Consider the following 22,869-nt stretch of genomic DNA (forward strand, 5'->3'; position numbering starts at 1 on the left):
ACTTGGTACACATAAATAAAGTATGGCTTCCAGTGCAGTTAAGTTGACGTTGCAATTCATGTTGAATTTTGAAATAGCGACGATCGGAAATCGAGCAGTTGGTATACAACAGTATACTATTAGTGAAAAAAATATATATAAAAATTGACGGACCAGTCAAAAACCTTGCGGACCAGTCAAAAATCAAGCCAACTGGTCCTGCTGGCCAGTTGAAAAAAAAGTTAAGGGCAACCCCTGCAAACTCTGTCTGTTTAATAAATTGGTGTTTTGTAACTTCGAGCATTGGAAAACAAAACTGTTTAAATGTTAAGAATGTCCGACCCGTCTGTTTAATAAATTTCCGTTGTGTAACGTTCAAGTTTTTGGGGAAATTTGCCGTTGTTTGGGGAAAAAGGTTTTTGGGAAAAGTTGCCGAGTTTTGGGTAGCCTTGCTCAAGGCAGTCGAATTATTCACTCCGAAAAAAGACTGCCGCTGTATAAAAACCGCCCCGTATACACTGTGCTTATGTGTGTAACCACACCGCATGACACGATGCCCCCATACACTATCCGCATGCGTCGGCCGTCAGGAGTAGTCGTACGGTGTGCGTTGAGCGATGTGACGGTGTATACGGTTGGGTGGTGCGGTGAGAATACACAGTAAGCACAGTGTATACAGGTGGGTTTACAGCGGCGTCTTTTTTCGGAGTGAATAATGCAACTGCCTTGAGCAAGGCTAAGTTTTGGGGGAAAATGTTTAAATGGTAAGACTGTCCAAACTACGTCTGTTTTATAAATTGTCGTTGTGTAATGTTTGAGTTTTGGGAGAAACTGCGTTGTTTGGAGAGAAAAAAAATCGAAACTCTGAAGAAATTGCCCCGTTTGAGACGTTCGAATAATGGAAAACATTTATTTAAATGTTAAGATTGTCCATCTCCATCTGTTTAATAAATTGACGTTAGGGTATTTGAAAACATTTTTGTTTAAATGTTAAGGTTGTCCAAACTTCGTCTGTATAATAAATTGCCGTTTTGTAACATTCGGGTATTGGACAAATTTTTGGTTTAAATATAAGAATGTCCAACCGGTCTATCTAATAAATTGTCGTTGTGCAGCGTTCGAGTTTTGGGGAAAATTTGCCGTTGTTTGAGGAAAAAAGGGTTGAGGAAACGCTGCCGTTGTTTGGGGGAAAAAAGTTGTCCAAACTCTGTCTCTTTAATAAATTGCCGTTTTGTAACGAGTATTGAAAAACGAATTGTTTAAACATTAAGCATGTACGAGCCGTCTGTTTAATAAATTGCCCTTTTGAGACATTCCCCCTTGAATCTGGGATCAAGGAGGGTTGTGACGAGGAGCAGGAGAACATGGGTTGCCATTCTCGTCTCATTGTTGTATTTTCACTCCATGTATTCAACGATCCAGGTCTTTATGTCTTTGGTGAGTTCAACGTCATCCTCTGTTGCTGCCATGATGTCTGTTGAAAGAAGGTGCATAAGTGGAACGATCAATGACACTGTTACATAGTTCTCGGCTGAAATAATGTCCGTAAAATCGGCAATGGGTGACATGGCTTTCCGGACCGTTTCCAACACATCTACATCTTGCCACTTTGGGACCAGTTGAGTGGTGTCACAATTGGCCATCAACACACGCTGTACAGCGGTCCTCTGCTCTAAGAATGGGCCAATCATCTTGTGTAAAAACATATAGATAATTTACTTATAGGGAAAAGTAATAATTGTTTCATTTTAAAAATATAAACAAGGAAACTGTAGTCAACTAGTTTTCTATTTTTTTCTAAAATAAAACCAGTTTTGCCAATAGAAAAAACCCTAAAAACTTTGAATAAAAGTTGACAAGTTTTTTGTTTTTCTTTTGAGTCGATTTCATACTTCTTCGGTATCTAGAAAAATTGAGGAAGGTGTTCATTTCTCCACGTGTATAAAAGCAGAGATTCCGTGAGCTTACTATTAGGGAGACTATTCGTCCAAAACGGGATCTTTTGCGCTATCAACCAATCTGCGGACAGGATAAAACAAAAAGTACTGGGGTTCGTTTTTTCGGCTGGAACCAATAACTGTTTCGGTCCTTGGCTGGTGTTTACCCACGACTTAAATTCAACAGAACTACATCGTGCACTACAAGCAGGGAGTGCGCGGTGTGTGACGAACGATGACGGCCGTTTAGGATTAAGGATCAGACGACGACTCGACAACGACGTGAGTGGTTTAAAAAACTTAACTTTGTGTTGGATAAATGGAATTAAAAAAATAAAAATAGTGGGTCTAAGTACAAATATATTCATGTTAACCCAAATATAAAGCTGAGAAAGTGATTTTCCCCTTCTAAATGCTGGAAATTAGGTCTAACTGGTATTGAGTCCAATGCAATTTATATGGTGTTTTTTTCAATGGCCAAAGAAACAGGGCGTCTTCAATGGCGTCCGACAGTTTTTCGGGGCGTCCAAAAATGAAATAGGGCGTCCAAAAGACGCCCGGACGCATTGGTGGCTAAATGCTTGGCTGGATGGTGGATTGCCGGGATGCTTGTTGAGATGTTGACGGTTGTGGCTGTTTTGATTTAGCTCCGGGGGCTACAGAACTAAACTTGGCTGGTTGGTTGGCCTTTAAGTGAGCGTAGAGGTTACTAGTGCTACCTTGTCGTACTTTTACTTCACGGTGGCATATTCGGCAGATTGCCTGGTTTTCGTTGGCTGGTATTTTTCCACCAGCATCTGGAACGAATCCAAAATGAGCCCAAACTGCTGCTGACGTATATTGCTTCGAAACGAGATTTGGAGCACTTGATTGGCTGTGACTGGAGCTAGAAGATGGGCCGGGAGTTTCACCGTCTGACCTTGGCCTTGGGTATGTTCAGACAGCGTACTAACTTAGACCCGAACCGGTTTAACTTTTACAAGCAGCGGGGGCTGGTCGTAAAAATAAAAAACCCTTGTGTTCAGACAGGACAGAGTTAAACCCGATCCGGTTTATCTTCGGTTTAAAGAGGTCAAAGTAGACGCGACCCCATTGCTTTAACATCCGGTTTTATTCATCAGATTCACGCACCGAGATACTGAGTGCACTGGACAATAATCAGAACATTATATATTGGATAAAAATGGCTCAATCGAACGTGGAAAACAGTTTTACTGCTGGGAGGATATGGCCACTTAAAACAAACATTAACACGACTCTAAAACAAATAATTCAACAAAGAAAATATTGATACAAACCGCCCAGAAAACTCACCAAAATATTATCCATTATCCGTTGGGCGATATTGCTTTTATAATCTCACGATGTACCCTCAAAAAAGTATCGCGATATTCGATTATATCGCAAATTATATTTTAAGTCTGAAATTTTAACATCTTACGATGCCTAAGTTTATTATTTCTAAAAATTGTACAAATCGAGGTATGAATCTGTGGGGGTACTGTCTACACATGGTGGAAAACATGGGCCTTATATAGCTCTATGAGTAACACACAAAAAGTCTTTTAAAGTGTCTACTGCGCATGACTTTTCTTACATGTGTGCATATTTAGCTAGATCCCGCCCATTTCGTTTTAGCTAACCAATAAGCAACCATAATACACATGGGGTGACCTCTCATTCACAAAACAGTACTACTGATGGGTTGTGGTTGATCCCAATGTTGTGTGTATTTCTAGGCACACACACAGGGAAGGTAAATGATACATTGTATTACTTCTGTAGTGTCTGTGGGAGACTGCCTGGGCGCTAAAGTCTTTGATGTTTTTTTTTTTTTTTTAAAGTTCAGGATCAATTGGGGAATCTTGTGTTTTTTTTCAGGGACTTTATACTTTTTTGAACTAGCCCTTTGTTTTTGCAAGACGTCTCAATTAGGGAAGACATCGTCATACTTCATCCAAACTACGACTTGCCGATAATTCGATTAACAAAAAATCAAGGAAGTCTTTGAGCGCCATCTACCGACTATCACACCTTGGGTATTGTTATACACATGTACATCGTAAATTGCAGCCGAACAGATTACATTTTAGAGCCTCCAAAGGGCCGTCTCAGGCAATCTATTGACATGTGGCACGCTTTAGTTGTGATCCGAGTAACAAAGTGTTCTTATGTTTGCAACATCTGTGCAGACAGTTCTGTTGAATTCTTTGAATTATCAATGATATTCGGAGAATATTGTCTTTGTCAATATTTTCAAACCAACATCGATATTGACGTTTTCAATAACGTATCCCGACGATATTATCGTGATATCGTCCAGGCTTACTTTTTTATGAAATAGTGTGTATTTTTTATTTATTTATTTTTTTATTTATTTATTTTTTTTGAGGGGGGGGGGTTCATGTAGCTTAAAAAACAGTTTTTCAGACCCCCAAATCAGCCAAAGCACAGAATGAGTTGTTACCACGACACTACTGTGGGGAGGGAAATTAGGGGTAGCTCTCTTGAACAATACTGTGTAATGTTGATATATACTGTAACAATGTATTGACAAACATGTATCACATTATAACTCTCACATAGTTCTTTTATTTATTTATTTATTTATATATTATATTTTGTATTTTAGGTGAAAATATTAATATCTGCTGGAGTCCTGATGGCCATACCATTGCTGTTGGTAACAAAGAAGATCTTGTTACCTTTGTTGATGCTAGATCCCAACGTATAAAGACAGAGGAGCAGTTTAAATTTGAAGTCAATGAGATTTCATGGAATAACAAGAATGACTTATTTTTCCTCACAAATGGCCATGGATGCATCAATGTTTTAAGGTAAAGTTAATTTCAATGAATCTATTCTTTAATAAGGGAATAAATATGTGCTTGGCCTGTTTTAAATAGTCTGTTTAATGCCGGTTGCAGTCTGGATGCGATAATTACCCGAGCCAGAGGCGAGGGTATTTATCAGCATCAAGACTGCAACCAGTTTTAAACAGAGTGTATAATACCCGCCAAGCACATTTTTATTCCCATGTATAAACAGTGTTCTAGCTAGGAAAAAATTATAGGATAGGGGCTTTTTTAAAACGTGAAATTTGCGAGCACGAAGCGTGAAGCCTTAAGCCTTTACGGCTGAAGGGCCCCGAAAAATGTTGAAGCCGTAGGTGCTCTCTGGTGCAATCTAGGCCACTTAGAGAAGTTGGTAACCCTTTAAATTCATCTGAATTACTTTAAACCCAATACAGAAACTGCCTTATAAGTTAGTCCACATAATATTTTGTGACCCTTTTTTTGTGATAACAAATTTTTTGTGATAACAAATTCACTTTTTTTATTTCCAACTTGGCTTTGAGCACCAACATAAATCAATGGCGATACGGAGTCTTTCTCTGTGTCGTCGGCAGGCCTGCTCGAACTTGTACTTGCTACGTTTTCATCCAATGAAAATTGATCAGCTTCCTCATCAGCAGCAGGCTAGTCCTCAGTGTGATCTTTGACTGGCTTAAACCAACTTGTTAATTTCGAACTCATCTTCGTTTTTTAATCTTCGGTTACATGATTGTAAGTCAACCATGCAATTTTTCAGACAGTTGTCGTAGAACCGTTTCTCCACGGTGTTCCCATTATGCCAAACAATGACTCTCATAAATATTTAACTCGTGCAAAAATGGTTTTGAGCAGACGAAGCATGTTGCCAAGACGGCAACCTCGCATATTTCCCAGAAACCATATATCCTTTAAAAGCATATAATAAATAGGGTAGATGGCCTTAGCTTTCGATCCAATCCGGACCTTCTTCAGAGGCATAAAACAAGTACAAACAAATACATATCCATTTAAAGAAAAAGAGAGGGGAAAGGGATTAAGGGAAGGATCCAGAAAGAAGCGGGAAAATAACACCCAATCAAAGTTTCTATTTCAGAAACACTTGGTGGCTATGAACCAATCGGAGTAAAGTGGCGAGGACAAAGGATGTTTAGTATAAAAGGAAGGATTACTGGACCATAAAAGTGGTAAATGCATTGTTCGATAACAATGCAGGGAAACATGAAAGGGTAGAATTAGAGAGCAAGTTGCATCATGATGCAACTAAGACTGGTCAATTAATAAAGACTAGCAAGATCAAAGGTAGGATGGTATTAAAATAAGGTATGAGGGACCTGTGGAAAAAAGGGGGGGTTACTTACATGAGATTATAGTAACAAATTTATAAGAACAACTTAAACAAATTAATTTATACTTTATTTATAGAGATACAACATATAAGTTCTCAGGCAGGAGTGAAGTGGAGGGTAATGGGAAGTTATTTAACACCAGTGTTTATGTTTAGTCCAAAGGGTTTGACTGTCTTGAGTTGGTGAATCCAGTGTGATTCTCTACTCTTGCGGTGTGTGTCATCACCATTGCAAGCTTCAATCATCAGAAGTTCAACATCGTTGACACTATGTTTGGGGCTGTTAAAGTGGATAGAGACTGGGTACGGTTTCTTAGTCTTTATGGAAGAGACATGATTCGCAAAGCGAAGACTAAGTTTGGTCTTAGTCTCTCCCACATATTGTAGCCCACATCTCTTACATGATATGACATAGACTACATTAGACGTGCTACATTCAGAGTCGGTCTTGATGTTGTATGAAGAGCCAGTGGTATGACTCTTCACCTTAAGTGAGGGCTTAATGTACAGACACGTTTTGCATTTGGAACGGGTACATTTGTGACAGCCCAGTATATCTGTCTAGGGTTCTGTTCGGACTGTACCTGGGGGAAGTTTGGTTCTGACTAGGATGTCACCAAGGTTCTTAGGGCAGCGGAATGCAACCATGGGAACCTCGGGGATTGCTGAGTGTAACCTGTCATGCCTGTTGGAGGAGTGAAGGATCTTATTGAGGATTGAGGAAAGTTTGGGTAGTTTGGGGTGGAAGGTGGTGACCAAGGCAACTCCATTGGTAGGAGCTTTGTTGGCTCCTGTGTTGGTCAACAGAGTATGACGAGATACGTTGAGAGCCCTGTTGATTGCAAGTTGGACCCTGCGTTCGCTGTGACCCCTAGATACAAGGTGTTTCCTTAGCTCTGATGAGCGTCTCTTGTACAGGGTATCTGTGGAACAGATACGCCTGATACGTAAGGCCTGACTGTAAGCAATTGCCTTCTTTCAGTGACTAGGGTGACAGCTATTGGAGAGAAGGTACTGGTGGGTGTCTGTGGGTTTACTGCAAACATCAGTGACAATGCCATTAGGGGATTTGGTTATTGCACTATGAAACCTCCTCCGTTAAAATGACCCTTTTACCGTTGTTTCAATTTAACGGAGTTACCTCCACGGGTTGATTTAAGTTCAGCTAAAATGACCGGGAGTGCTCGCAGTAGTTTCAACGGAGGATAATTCCTTTTGTCACAACCATTGTTCAAACCAACAATAGCAGTTTTAGCAGGTTGTGGATTCAACGGAGAGCTCTAGAACTAACGGTCTTCAAACAGCTAAATGGATTATGATTTTATAAGTTGCTAATGAAAAGAATTGCCGAGTGTTTTTACTACCAGTTGTGATCGACGGATTCCTTGTATAATAAGACCATGATAAGACGTACATGTACATGTACATGTACATGTACATGTACATGTACATGTACACATCGTGCATGTGAGAGTGAATACAGACGTGACAGCAATGCAACTGGTAATGCATTTAAATGAACGCACCACACACACAGGCTGTACTACCCACATCAGCCATCATAAACCATGCACACGCACACAGGCTGTACTACCCACATCAGCCATCATAAACCATGCACACACACACAGGCTGTACTACCCACATCAGCCATCATAAACCATGCACACGCACACAGGCTGTACTACCCACATCAGCCATCATAAACCATGCACACGCACACAGGCTGTACTACCCACATCAGCCATCATAAACCATGCACACGCACACAGGCTGTACTACCCACATCAGCCATCATAAACCACACACACGCACACAGGCTGTACTACCCACATCAGCCATCATAAACCATGCACACGCACACAGGCTGTACTACCCACATCAGCCATCATAAACCATGCACACGCACACAGGCTGTACTACCCACATCAGCCATCATAAACCATGCACACGCACACAGGCTGTACTACCCACATCAGCCATCATAAACCATGCACACGCACACAGGCTGTACTACCCACATCAGCCATCATAAACCATGCACACGCACACAGGCTGTACTACCCACATCAGCCATCATAAACCATGCACACGCACACAGGCTGTACTACCCACATCAGCCATCATAAACCATGCACACGCACACAGGCTGTACTACCCACATCAGCCATCATAAACCATGCACACGCACACAGGCTGTACTACCCACATCAGCCATCATAAACCATGCACACGCACACAGGCTGTACTACCCACATCAGCCATCATAAACCATGCACACGCACACAGGCTGTACTACCCACATCAGCCATCATAAACCATGCACACGCACACAGGCTGTACTACCCACATCAGCCATCATAAACCATGCACACGCACACAGGCTGTACTACCCACATCAGCCATCATAAACCACACACACGCACACAGGCTGTACTACCCACATCAGCCATCATAAACCACGCACACGCACACAGGCTGTACTACCCACATCAGCCATCATAAACCATGCACACGCACACAGGCTGTACTACCCACATCAGCCATCATAAACCATGCACACGCACACAGGCTGTACTACCCACATCAGCCATCATAAACCATGCACACGCACACAGGCTGTACTACCCACATCAGCCATCATAAACCATGCACACGCACACAGGCTGTACTACCCACATCAGCCATCATAAACCATGCACACGCACACAGGCTGTACTACCCACATCAGCCATCATAAACCATGCACACGCACACAGGCTGTACTACCCACATCAGCCATCATAAACCATGCACACGCACACAGGCTGTACTACCCACATCAGCCATCATAAACCATGCACACGCACACAGGCTGTACTACCCACATCAGCCATCATAAACCATGCACACGCACACAGGCTGTACTACCCACATCAGCCATCATAAACCACACACACGCACACAGGCTGTACTACCCACATCAGCCATCATAAACCACGCACACGCACACAGGCTGTACTACCCACATCAGCCATCATAAACCATGCACACGCACACAGGCTGTACTACCCACATCAGCCATCATAAACCACACACACGCACACAGGCTGTACTACCCACATCAGCCATCATAAACCATGCACACGCACACAGGCTGTACTACCCACATCAGCCATCATAAACCATGCACACGCACACAGGCTGTACTACCCACATCAGCCATCATAAACCATGCACACGCACACAGGCTGTACTACCCACATCAGCCATCATAAACCATGCACACGCACACAGGCTGTACTACCCACATCAGCCATCATAAACCACACACACGCACACAGGCTGTACTACCCACATCAGCCATCATAAACCATGCACACGCACACAGGCTGTACTACCCACATCAGCCATCATAAACCATGCACACGCACACAGGCTGTACTACCCACATCAGCCATCATAAACCATGCACACGCACACAGGCTGTACTACCCACATCAGCCATCATAAACCACGCACACGCACACAGGCTGTACTACCCACATCAGCCATCATAAACCATGCACACGCACACAGGCTGTACTACCCACATCAGCCATCATAAACCACACACACGCACACAGGCTGTACTACCCACATCAGCCATCATAAACCATGCACACGCACACAGGCTGTACTACCCACATCAGCCATCATAAACCATGCACACGCACACAGGCTGTACTACCCACATCAGCCATCATAAACCATGCACACGCACACAGGCTGTACTACCCACATCAGCCATCATAAACCACGCACACGCACACAGGCTGTACTACCCACATCAGCCATCATAAACCATGCACACGCACACAGGCTGTACTACCCACATCAGCCATCATAAACCACACACACGCACACAGGCTGTACTACCCACATCAGCCATCATAAACCATGCACACGCACACAGGCTGTACTACCCACATCAGCCATCATAAACCATGCACACGCACACAGGCTGTACTACCCACATCAGCCATCATAAACCATGCACACGCACACAGGCTGTACTACCCACATCAGCCATCATAAACCATGCACACGCACACAGGCTGTACTACCCACATCAGCCATCATAAACCATGCACACGCACACAGGCTGTACTACCCACATCAGCCATCATAAACCATGCACACGCACACAGGCTGTACTACCCACATCAGCCATCATAAACCACGCACACGCACACAGGCTGTACTACCCACATCAGCCATCATAAACCATGCACACGCACACAGGCTGTACTACCCACATCAGCCATCATAAACCACACACACGCACACAGGCTGTACTACCCACATCAGCCATCATAAACCATGCACACGCACACAGGCTGTACTACCCACATCAGCCATCATAAACCATGCACACGCACACAGGCTGTACTACCCACATCAGCCATCATAAACCACACACACGCACACAGGCTGTACTACCCACATCAGCCATCATAAACCATGCACACGCACACAGGCTGTACTACCCACATCAGCCATCATAAACCACGCACACGCACACAGGCTGTACTACCCACATCAGCCATCATAAACCATGCACAAACACACGCTTTAAACAAAATAATATTCAGAAAATGGTTTACTATTTTTCTTATCTGATTTCGGATTCATGCTGAGAAAGATTTATTCCTACTAGCTGCAACGTTTGTTAGTGGTTTGTCCCAAAATAGCTTGTAGAAAAAGTTAACAGAAACCATCTTTTCCATGCCTTGCGTCAATGGGGCCATGTTTTGGCTGCGCTGTCACTCTCTCGACGATCAGCAATGTTTTGGGATATTCCGTGGTGATTCGAACATCTCATTGTGCCCATATTTGGCAGTTTCATTCATAATGTTGAAAAGTGTTTCGGACGATTGGGAATTCAATGCTGCCTTCTCTGTGCCATTCACGCAATTAGTGTTGGATGGGTCTTAATCTGGCTGTATTCTTTGCAGTTTCTAGATTTCACTTGCACAATTCGTTCCGTATGGCACGTAACCAATTATGTATACTACATTTCTGCCGAGTAACAGCTCTAAACTAGAGCGGGGTCATGCTGGATCCCGCCTTTATTTTGAGGTTGTCGCCAGTGACTATTTTTTAAGCCGTGTGAAGTGACATTATAGTACCTGCTTTACGCTTTAAAAACACCGAGCAGCCAGACAACGAGGCTCGTTGCCAACTATAAACTACCAGGTTTTTATTCTGGTCGGTAGTATTTCTTTGAAGATTAATTGTTAAAATTGATTTTCAGCTCGTTTTAAATTGTGATTTTCATGACGAAACATCGTTTTTAGATTGGGGGAGTAAGAGCAAACACCCCAACAGCGTATTTTGTGTCGCATGTTTATTGGTATGCAGTTTGCTGATAAGTGGGGGTTTCCAACTTCATCGTTTTGGCTGTTCCATCTGTTGAACGTACTCCCGATGAACACCAATTTCTGCTTCAGAATGTTGTTAAACAATTTTTACTCCTGACCAACTCTAATCTTCTTCATAATATGATTGTGGAAATGTTCGAACTTCATATTTTTAATAATATTATTGCCGTTGTGAGATGTTTTCTTATTGGTTAAATTCTCACTTCCGCGCTGTACAGAACTGCCAACATCGATTTTGCACGACAGTCGGGGAGATATTTATCACATTCAACCATAGAGCAAGGAACAGATTCAACCTTCATGCATGTTCTTCTTTTTTGTGTGTTGTTGTATGGTTGTTTTTAGTAATATGCCTATGTTGTTGCTGTTAATTGCTCTTTGAAAACAGAGCGCCATGACAACAATTGTTGCAGTGAACGCTCCGTACCAGCAGCGGGAAGAGTCCCACAAAACATTTCTGTGTCTTCTTTTACAACAGCAAGTGCATCACAGACAATGCACGCCAGGGAGATGGTACAGTATAAAAAGTCCAATCGACAACAGTTTCTAAAGAAAACGTAACATTGATTGTATTAGCTGTATACATGTAAGCAACTTAGGATGTGTAACGTATTCTGTGCCGTTCGTGAGAAATATGAATAGGTTAAATCAGGCCTTTGACTTGAGATAAATGCAACTTACTTGTAATAAACGCAACGGACGATACACATATTACATGACCCGGCCCAGTTTCTTACCTTAGGCTAAGCAAAACAAAAACTGCGCTTACGGGGTGCTTCGCCTCGCGTCTATAACAGCGTATTTTCACGGATTGTTTTTAGCATAGCTCTAAGGTTTATAGCAACAGTGTTTTGCTTGTGTGCTTGCGTTCTCCACGTTTTTACTAGGCATTATTTGCCTACATAAAAAGAGGACCAAAAGTGGACAACCCTTTCCGGAAATCTGATAGAGTTAACAGAAATAGGGCGCTTGTACAAAAGGCGGAGAATGGTGATGCAAGCGCAGAGTTTTGCCGGCGGTAAGCAGAGCCATAAAAGTTGGCATGGACTCTGCGTTGAGGAGTTCACCCACACAAGACCAAATTCCTTATTAAAACGGAAAATACTGGATATGAAATAAACTCAAGAAGCCTGTACCAAGGAACATTGGTTGAATCTAAGCAAGACTTGAGATGATTATTATTTTTATTATTATTATTACAAGCATCAAAATCTTGCAAGTTAACAGAAATTTGTAACCAGTCAGCCAGTACCGTAAAGTTTGCATTGCATGCAACTGGTGCCCCACTAAATACATTTGCTAAGAAATAGTTTCTGCTGAACAGCGATTAAATTGGGCCTATAAAGTATATTACGCACATCAATCGAGTCGCCTGCTAAGCACATAAGAGTAATGCTTCAAACCAGCCAGTATTACATTACAAAGTTTACATTGTTGTGACTAAATTAATTCTTGATGTAGCTGTATTACTTCACCTGGCAGATTCATGTACTGACTCTATGCTGTTATTTTATTACTCAGTGCGACTGCATAAAAATATAATTATCCACATTACACACACAACTAGTATACAAATATTGACTGCTTCGAGTGCTATGGTTAAAACTATGACTCCCGAGGTGATCCCCGGAGCGTTCTTCTATCCTGAGGCGAAGCCAAGGGAAAATAGAATGCTCCGGGGATCACCGAGGGAGTCATAGTTTTAACCATTGCACGAGTAAAAGCAGTCAATATTTGTTTTATAACACCCCAAACATTTCTAAATACTGTACTCTATTAAGTTACAGACCTGAATGCTACAATCCACGGACGACGCGAATACAGATTGCAAAAACTGTTACTGTGCAATTTGAAATGGTTGCAGACTATTAATTTATCATCCCGTACACGCAACGGACGTCTGGGTACTGCACGCCGTGTGCTAGTCTTCAGACTAGTGCACGGCAAACCGATGCTCTATCACACGGCCGTCGTCTAGCAAAACTAAGACATGTCATGTGACGCGCTCTAAACCAATGAACATGCAGAATATTTGTAAGGGGTGTTTTAAACCTCATTATCGATTAATTTGAGATTAAAATAACCATAGTGTGCATAAAAAATATATAGTATGCACATATTAGTGAATACATCTTTTTTTAACGTTTTAATTAATTCAGTAGCACAATTTTACTATACGTACAAATCTAGACGTAGATTCCAAAAACACATTTTCATTAAGTGAAAATCAGACTTTAAAGGTCATTTTTGCGTGATGGACGACGGACGCCAATACAAATGACAACCACTACCCAATATACATATAAGGTTTTATTGAAATTTGTATTATCGTAGTAGTTATGAACAATGCATAGCAATGTTTCCTAATAGTTGTCAAAAATAACCAGTCGATAATACACTCAGGAGAGTGGAGCAAGCTCTTAAAAATGTGTGATGGACGGACACCAGGGTTTACGGACACAGTGTGAAACATTACCATTTTCGGTATAAAATACCGAAACTGGTATACATACCGTTTACTTGCTGAAATTATTTTCGTCTCAGTCAGACCACCAAATCTTGGGTTGTCGGCCGATTAAAACTGAATATACATGTTTGGTTGTACAGTAATGTTTCATTTTTGTTCCACAAATTCCAAAAGAAAACCTGATTGACAGATTATTATGGGTTATGTTTGTTTTTCTTCATTTGTTTTAATTATATTTTCTTTTATTAAATTAGACATTTTGTTCAGGAACTTTTGTCAAATTTATTCAGGTTTCTGCTGTCTAACCCTCCGTATTAATTAACTTCATACTTTATTTGATTAAATTCAACTTTGTATATCACGTTTTCAACAATTAATTTCGGTAGAGTTGAACGCAACAACAATAGAAAACACATAGTTACGAAAGCAGTAAATGTTTAATTGCGTCAAAAAAGGTCATGACATAATATTGTGGTTTGAGAATTGTCGGACTTGGCTACGATCCAGTGATAATGTTGTAATGTATCTGTTTTTATTAACAGTACAGAACCTTATCCCCCCACACGATAAGTCCCAATTGATCTTAATGATAAACATTTGCGATAAATTAATGGATTCCACGCGCTAAATTAATTATTCCACATGAGATGGAAGAGCAAGGCGCGGGCGGCCTGTGATTTTTATCTTACTCACCGTCACTACCCCCCCCCCAGTAATGTGTAGGCAATACGAACCGTTTGCAGCCAAACTATGTATCCTTGGCTCACACTTTGGGGTTCTACATACACTGATCTAAACTGGTGCAACCCCCCCCCCCCCCCCCCCCCCCCCCCCCCGCCGCCGCAAAGACATAAATAACTGAGGTCTGTATCTTATACGAAAGTGGAAAACATATGAATCAGTGATACAAACTCAAGCGGTCATACTCAACGTTAACTGATGAACATCTCAATATTATTAATATTAACAAGGAGGCCCTTACTGTTTTGGTTTTTTTCCTAGTCGGTTTTAAACTTCTTATTCACGGCTTATTCACTGCTGATTTTGGGAACTCAAAAACATGACACCTTTAGAAATAATATTTACTCGACATATATGTAAGATTGAACCATCCGAAAGGTTCCAAAATGCATTTTGAGAAAATAATGTTCTTGTTCACTGTTTTTACCAATCGTATTTAATTTGTACGTGGAATGTCCACTGTCTCCGCGTAGAAATAAAATTAGTCCAGATGTAGCAAGATGTCATGCACAGAACAGCTTTTAAGAATATGTGATGATGAATTATCTTCTTTCAGGATGTCATAAAATTAGACGACGCTCTACTTTCAACTAGTCGTCATCCTCAGTTGATTGTCATCTCAAAAAGTAATTTTCCAAAAAAATAAAAAAAAGTGTGATTGTTCGCATTTAATTGTTTCAGTCCTAAGTCAAAAGTCGGATCAACAAAAACGTTTGTTCAAACTACTTAAAACAGTCTCCATGAATAGCATATCGATAAAAAAAGCATACCAATAATTTTAGTTCCGAAAAATACATAGTTTAAGGAAGCAGATAATTTAACAAACTTTCAATCAATGCATTCACGCATTTCTCCTGCAATTTTAAAAATTCGTTCTCTAGCAACGTAAATAAAAAAGTCAACGATTCCCGCGGTATGGACGCTTTCTTTATATAGGCACCATACTCAAAGCGGCGTAAGAATATTCCAAAGCCTATGGGCCTTGTCGCAGCAATTATTTCCACAAAAAGACAGAAGCCCCGATCCACAGAATCAACCAATCACGTCTTTATTTTGACGGAATCTGCTGTTTCATTTAAAGGCTTATAATAAAGAAACTCTAAACCACAGTGGCATCACAAAGGAATCGTGTTTCTTCCCTAACTGTTAGCGGCAACGTTCCATAGCAACACTGTTGCTAGGAAGCGTTAGGATCTTTACATTACCGATGCACGTGTCCCCAGTCGGATTAGATAATATTTTATGGAAGGTCCGACACTATAAAACCATATTATTATTATTTTTTTAAGCCTAAAATTAATTGTATCAGCTGTACAATTATAGCAACTTTGGATGTGTAATTTATTCTGTCCATTCAAGGGAAATATGAATAAATAAACGCAACGACAAACAGTGCATCCTGATGATACATGACCAGCCGGTCCAGTTTCATACTTTCATGTCTCTGTTACCAAACAAAGCTGCGCTTACGGTGCTTACGTTTATGTTTTGCTTGTTGCGTAATCCGCGTTAAAACGGACAACCCTTCCTGAAAAACGGGTGGAAATCCGAATTTCTGATTTTCATAAAGCTGAACTTGAATCTGCTATGAAATGAACTCATCAGGCCTGTAAGCATAAAAACTTACCGCCAAGCACAGACAAATCTGGCTTAAAAGAAACTTGTAATCAGCCAAAGTTCCGTAAAGGTTGTATTTTTGCAACTGGTTGCCTACTAAGCTTAGTATAGACATTTGCTTAGCAATATTTTTCTGTTTAACAACATTATGAAATTGGGCCCTGCCATAATTGAAGCATGTAATAGCACGTCTATTATGTCGCCTGCTAAGCACAGAAAAGTATTACATAAACAGGTAACCAGCCGAATTTTTACATTATAAAGTTTACATTGTTGTGACTGGTGCCCACTAAATTCTTGCTCAGCAAAGAATGTGTCAAGCAGTAGTTTCTTGATTAAAAATGTACTCGCTGGCGTTTTGATTCAATTAATGTATTACTGCTCACTAGCTGGTAGCCTTTAGTCAAGGCGCACGCGGCAAAAATGTAACGCACGGAAAAAGACTATCACTGCGAGCGGCGAAGCCGCGAAGCGCCTTTACCAACTCGTTTTGGAGGCCTTATGTTTTTTTTACATTTGCCAACGGTTTTGGTGGGCGAAAATGTAACGAATTTGCATCGAACGAACTTGTGACGTCATGCAAGTAGTTGTGTCTTCTTATTGGCCAGCAACTCACCACGCTAATGCATTATGCATTACATTTTCTCCCACCAAAATCGTTGGCAAATGTAAAGCTCGCAGTGATAGTCTTTTTTCGTGCGTTACATTTTTGGGGTTGTGCGTGCCATCCGGTGTGCCGCGTGCGCCTTGACAAGAGGCTAACTAGCTGGCAGATTCGAATACGCCGTCATTATTTACTGTACAGACCGCATACGTACAATGTGCACACGTTTTATCCACAAATTAAACTAGGTTTCATTATCGATTTTTTTGAGATGAAAATAACCCTTATACATTGTGTGCGTAGTATATCTAATAGGGAAAACATACATTTTGTTACGTTAGTTCAGTAGCACTTTTTCACTACAGCATACATTGAACATAGGCGCTACACGTGCACACTGTTGTACAATCTAGACGTAGATTCTCAAAACACAATCTCGTATGAGTGGAAATCAGACTTTGAGAGCTGGGTCATTCTTATGCGTGAGGGACGGACATCAATGGACAACCACTTCCATTCTATACATTTTCAAATATTTTATTGAAATTTGAAGTAACCATTCTCATATGAATTATTAACAATGAACAGCAACGGTTTGCATGAATTGTCAAAAATTTCAACTTGTTAATACACTCTGGAAAAGGAAGCAAACTCGTCCAAAGTATGTGGTAAGGGGTTTGTTTGAGACGTATAGGTGAGGGACCCTCACTTTACGTCCCATCCGAAGAAGAAAATAAAATTTTCCTTAATCATGTTCAACATTTTATATACATACAGTACCGATTGAAAATAACTAGACGCCGTGCGATAAATTTAGCGCGCAAACGGGCGTGGAGGTTGGTGCGATAACATGTCTTGAAAAAAAGTTAAATAGCCGTCGGTATATTAACGCGTGACTCACGCGTGGAGTGCCACGCGCTAAACTTGCAAAACCCACGCGACATTTTGCGTGATTACTAGAGAATGAGTGTGCTTTGATGTCGCTCAATTCCCATGATTATCCCCATAATGAAGGTTGCTTTGATGGAGTGTAATTCACCGTTATTACTGAGATTGAAGGATGCTTTGATGTTGCGTGATTCACCGGCGCCATACATGTGTAGTTGATTATTTTGGGTATTTAAATAATGGTCTTTTAAAATGAAGTTGGCGGTCTGATTATGAAAAAAATAGACTCAATGTGTATTTTCATTGTTGTGAAATTAAATGCCAGTCGCTGTCGGCATCTTGTGTCTGTAATTAGGTGTCGGCATCTTGTGTCTGTGATTAGGTGTCGGCAACTTATGTCTGTGATTATGTCTGTGATTGGAAATTGGCATTGCTTGAGTTGTGATTGGTTATAAGCCAAGACAATGTTCAACTTGGTTCAACCTTTGAGAAGTCTGCGTCGTCGCCATATTTTCTTTGGTCCAATACCATCTGCGAGACGCCCACGCGTGGAGCGCCATGCACTAAACTGGCAGTACCCACGCGACATTTTGCGTGATTTCCCGAGAATGTACGTGCTTTGATGATGCCTGATTTACTGGCGCCATACATGTACATGTACATAGTTGATTACTTTGTAACGTCGGCATCTTGTGTCTGTGATTAGGTGTCGGCATCTTGTGTCTGTGATTAGGTTTCGGCAACTTGTGTCTGTGATTGGAAGTTTGCAATTTTGCTTGAGTTGTGATTGGTTAAAGTCCAGACAATGTTCCTGAACCTTTTAGAAGTCTGGGTCCCCATTTTCTTTGGTCCAAGACCACCAACAGCGTGGCCCACGCGTGGAGTGCCACGCGCTAAACTTGCACTACCCACGCGACATTTTGCGTGATTACCCGAGAATGTATGGTGCTTCGATGATTTGTGATTCACCGGTGCTTTGATGATTCACCGGCGTCAATTTTTTTTATTTTGTGTGCTTATGTTGTATTTGCGTACAAGGGGTGAGTCGAGGAGTCCTGCACTAGGAAGAAAGGATACTGACGGCCTCGTGGCCAGCTTGGGAGCTGGCCACTCATGCCGTCATGCCTGACTGATTATTTATTACGTAACCAATCACAAATCACCACATTCCTCCCTATCATATACTTTTAGGAGGGAAATATGAATTCATAACAAAAGTTTATTTTTACAAAAATTACTTGTGAAATATGGAGGGATTTTTCATAAATTCAAAACAACAGTGTATTTTACAAAAATTATTACTGAACCCCTAAATATATACAATGTTCATTTCTCTTTTCTTCTTTTGTTTTGTTAGAAGAGTCTTTATATAATACCTTCATTTCTCTTTTCTTTTTCTTTCTTTTTAGAAACAGAGATAAGGTGAAGCATTTATTTACACAACTTGTCATCTTGTCAAATGTTTAAAGTAAATCCTACACTTCCAAACCACACTATTTTAGGTAACATAATGTAAAATAAATAGTAGGGCACAGCAAACCAGTACATTCTCACTTTGTGCATCCAAATACAATGCATAAAATAAACTGTAAAAAGGTTGACCCAATTGGTCATCGAAATTGCAAGAGAATAATGAAAGCACAAAAAACTTGTTGCACAAGTTTGTGTGCTTTCGGACGCCCAATAAAAAAGGCTTTTATTATTCTGTGAGAATTTACTTATTTTCTCAAGACCAATAATTTAAAGAAAAGAGAGGCTTTTATCATAAAGTTCTTCTGGGCGCAGTGTCCATATTATAAGTCGTTGTTGGGCTCTTCCGTTGTTGGGGTCCGTCCTGGTACCATCATTAGTAACCGCTGTAGTGTAGCATCGAGGAGAGGCGCGTGGGGAACTGTAGATTGCGTTTTTGCATCGGGGGCAGTCCGATAAACTTGTCGTATGCGTCCCATACGCATGTCTCCTCGGGGTTAAAGGCTGAAACCTCATCGCCCAACTGGCGTTGGACAACGAAGTTTACCAACTCATCCCTGGTGGATGCCAACCCAACCCAGAGCAGACAATACCGCACAAACCCCTCTAGTCTGGTAGCCAGTTCCGGTAGGTGATCCTCGTCGAAGGGGCGATAACCTAACGGCGGCAGTTCCAACATGTAAGGAGTGGGAACAGAATATCCCGGTTTCGGTGAGACGGGTTGGCGTCCGGGATGCTGGAGGGGGCGTTGGCGTCCGGGATGCTGGAGGGGGCGTTGGCGTCCGAGCTGCTGGAGGGGGCGTTGGCGTCCGGGCTGCTGGAGGGGGCGTTGGCGTCCGGGATGCTGGAGGGGGCGTTGGCGTCCGAGCTGCTGGAGGGGGCGTTGGCGTCCGGGCTGCTGGAGGGGGCGTTGGCGTCCGAGCTGCTGGAGGGGGCGTTGGCGTCCGAGCTGCTGGAGGGGGCGTTGGCGTCCGGGCTGCTGGAGGGGGCGTTGGCGTCCGAGCTGCTGGAGGGGGCGTTGGCGTCCGAGCTGCTGGAGGGGGCGTTGGCGTCCGGGATGCTGGAGGGGGCGTTGGCGTCCGAGCTGCTGGAGGGGGCGTTGGCGTCCGAGCTGCTGGAGGGGGCCGTTGGCGTCCGGGCTGCTGGAGGGGGCGTTGGCGTCCGGGCTGCTGGAGGGGGCGTTGGCGTCCGGGCTGCTGGAGGGGGCGTTGGCGTCCGAGCTGCTGGAGGGGGCGTTGGCGTCCGGGCTGCTGGAGGGGGCGTTGGCGTCCGGGATGCTGGAGGGGGCGTTGGCGTCCGAGCTGCTGGAGGGGGCGTTGGCGTCCGAGCTGCTGGAGGGGGCGTTGGCGTCCGGGCTGCTGGAGGGGGCGTTGGCGTCCGGGCTGCTGGAGGGGGCGTTGGCGTCCGGGCTGCTGGAGGGGCGTTGGCGTCCGAGCTGCTGGAGGGGGCGTTGGCGTCCGAGCTGCTGGAGGGGGCGTTGGCGTCCGAGCTGCTGGAGGGGGCGTTGGCGTCCGGGCTGCTGGAGGGGGCGTTGGTGTCCGAGCTGCTGGAGGGGGCGTTGGCGTCCGGGCTGCTGGAGGGGGCGTTGGCGTCCGGGATGCTGGAGGGGGCGTTGGCGTCCGGGCTGCTGGAGGGGGCGTTGGCGTCCGAGCTGCTGGAGGGGGCGTTTTCTTGGTTAGATGAAGGTCCTGGTTTTGGTGAGATGGGTGACTTCCAGGCTGCTGGAGGAGGCGTTTCTTGGTCGGATGAAGGTCCCGGGGCTGGAAGAAGATCAGGTCCAATGATAGATCGGCGTATTCAGTAAAAACACAAGCTAAATGATCCGACAGGTGAGAAGTTAAATGTTCCCGAGATTTGTTCCTTAGTTCCGAAACATGTAATGGAACTTGATTAACTTGCTCTACAGACAGTTCTGACTGAGGGACGCCCGGCTGGCACCGGACTTCCCTGCAGAGAAAATCAATTTGGTTGTTAAGAATACCACTGCTTTCACTCAGATCTTCTACTGCTGCAGGAACGCCCGGCGAGCACCGGACTTCCCCAGGAGCAGAATGGGAGCTACCTGTATCAAGATTAGGTTTACAATTCGGCATTACACAGTCAATTTCTTCTACCCTTCCCACCACGTGACCCTTCCTAAGATGTACATACCTATTGCTATCGTTACGAATGCATATATTACATGTAGCTAAGTTACGAGAATCGGTTTCCATGGAAACCAATGCATAAGGTATTAAAATCCCTTTATGGCACATTTCTGGGCCGCGGATTAGAATTTGTTTTGTCGATGGGTTGGACAATTGGGTCTGGGCAATAATCTCTGTGTTGGGAGGGACAACCACTTTCCTTGACAGTAACACTCTATGCACAGAATACTTTTCATTTTCATTTCTTCTCATCTGTGCGAAAATTTGTTGACCGTTGAGGTTTAATGTATCCTCCATTAGGTTGATGACCCCGGAATGGGCTTTAAGGAAATCTAGCCCTAATATAAATGAATCCTCAATAGGAGCTACTAGTAAGTCCCAATGATAAGTTTGATCACCGATAATTAAGGGTACATTTGAAAACTTATTGGCAATTATTTTACTGCCCTTTCCAGCCCCCCGAAGTAAAACCTGTTCGGATGGCATTTTTGGATGATTAATCTTATCAAATAGGTCATTACTGATTATAGACACTTGCGCTGCAGTATCCACCACAGCTTGTGCGCTTAAACCTTGAACTTTGATTGGGATTACCAAACTAATACCAGGGTTCTGAGACAATTGAATTTCTTGTATTACCGATGACGCTTGGTCAGCGTTGAAATTGGTAGGCATAGGTTTTGTTTGGCCTGTGAGTTCTAAGTTGACTGATTGTTGGCCGTCAGTCAATCAGTCACTATTGGTTTAAAGTCTGCTTGTGTGCTGTACAGATTGGTGAGGTAGGGCGTGAATTAGTGTTAAGGGGACATTCCCTGGCAAAGTGTCCTAACACATTACATTTGTAACACCGCTGCCTTGTGGGGGATGCAGACGATGATGGCCCCTGGTAAGGTGACATACTATGCCTCGGCGGAGGACTGTGTGAGCGGTGAGTCAGGGACTCGGTTCTGCTTTGTACAACAATAGGGGGAGCAATTGCTGGGTTAACGGCCGTCCCCTTAAGGCAGGTTAATAGTTCGCGAAGATTCCTATTCATTTCTGACCAATCTAAGTGAATATCAACATTATCCTTGCCGTTTGTCTTACTTGAATTTGTTGGACACTTTCAGGGGAGGTCCTGTTTGGGTGTACTGAACTGCCTGATTGAGTGTCTGTGGATCTCGGAAGAGTGCGAGTTCCACAGCCTCAATATTGTTACAACCCTTTAAAAATGCTTCCCTTGCAAGAGTTTCAAACACTTCCGTGTTTGCCGTGGGGTAGGCGCGAGTAGCAGTCTGCCTCACACGCTGCCCAAACTCTTCCAAGGTTTCATCTTCATTTTGTCTAATTGCGGCAAGTTCTGCCCTGCTAATTATCGGGTCCTTGGTTTTTCCAAACATCTTAAGTAGTTGGTCCCTACTAAGCTTAAAACTACGCCTAATTTTAGGCTCTTGCCAAG

General features: G+C 42.9%; 1 protein-coding gene across 1 annotated transcript in view; it reads left to right on the top strand.

The window, feature by feature from the left end:
* LOC139940768 (THO complex subunit 3-like) overlaps positions 1 to 22,869 on the top strand; it is an 82,543-nt gene that overhangs the window by 27,279 nt on the left and 32,395 nt on the right. Inside the window, exon 3 of the mRNA XM_071937147.1 lies at positions 4,549 to 4,753. Coding sequence (XP_071793248.1) covers positions 4,549 to 4,753 — 205 coding nt within the window. The remainder of the gene's footprint in view (positions 1 to 4,548; positions 4,754 to 22,869) is intronic.

This window comes from Asterias amurensis, chromosome 8 (assembly GCF_032118995.1).
Source record: "Asterias amurensis chromosome 8, ASM3211899v1".
Taxonomy (NCBI): Eukaryota; Metazoa; Echinodermata; class Asteroidea; order Forcipulatida; family Asteriidae; genus Asterias; species Asterias amurensis.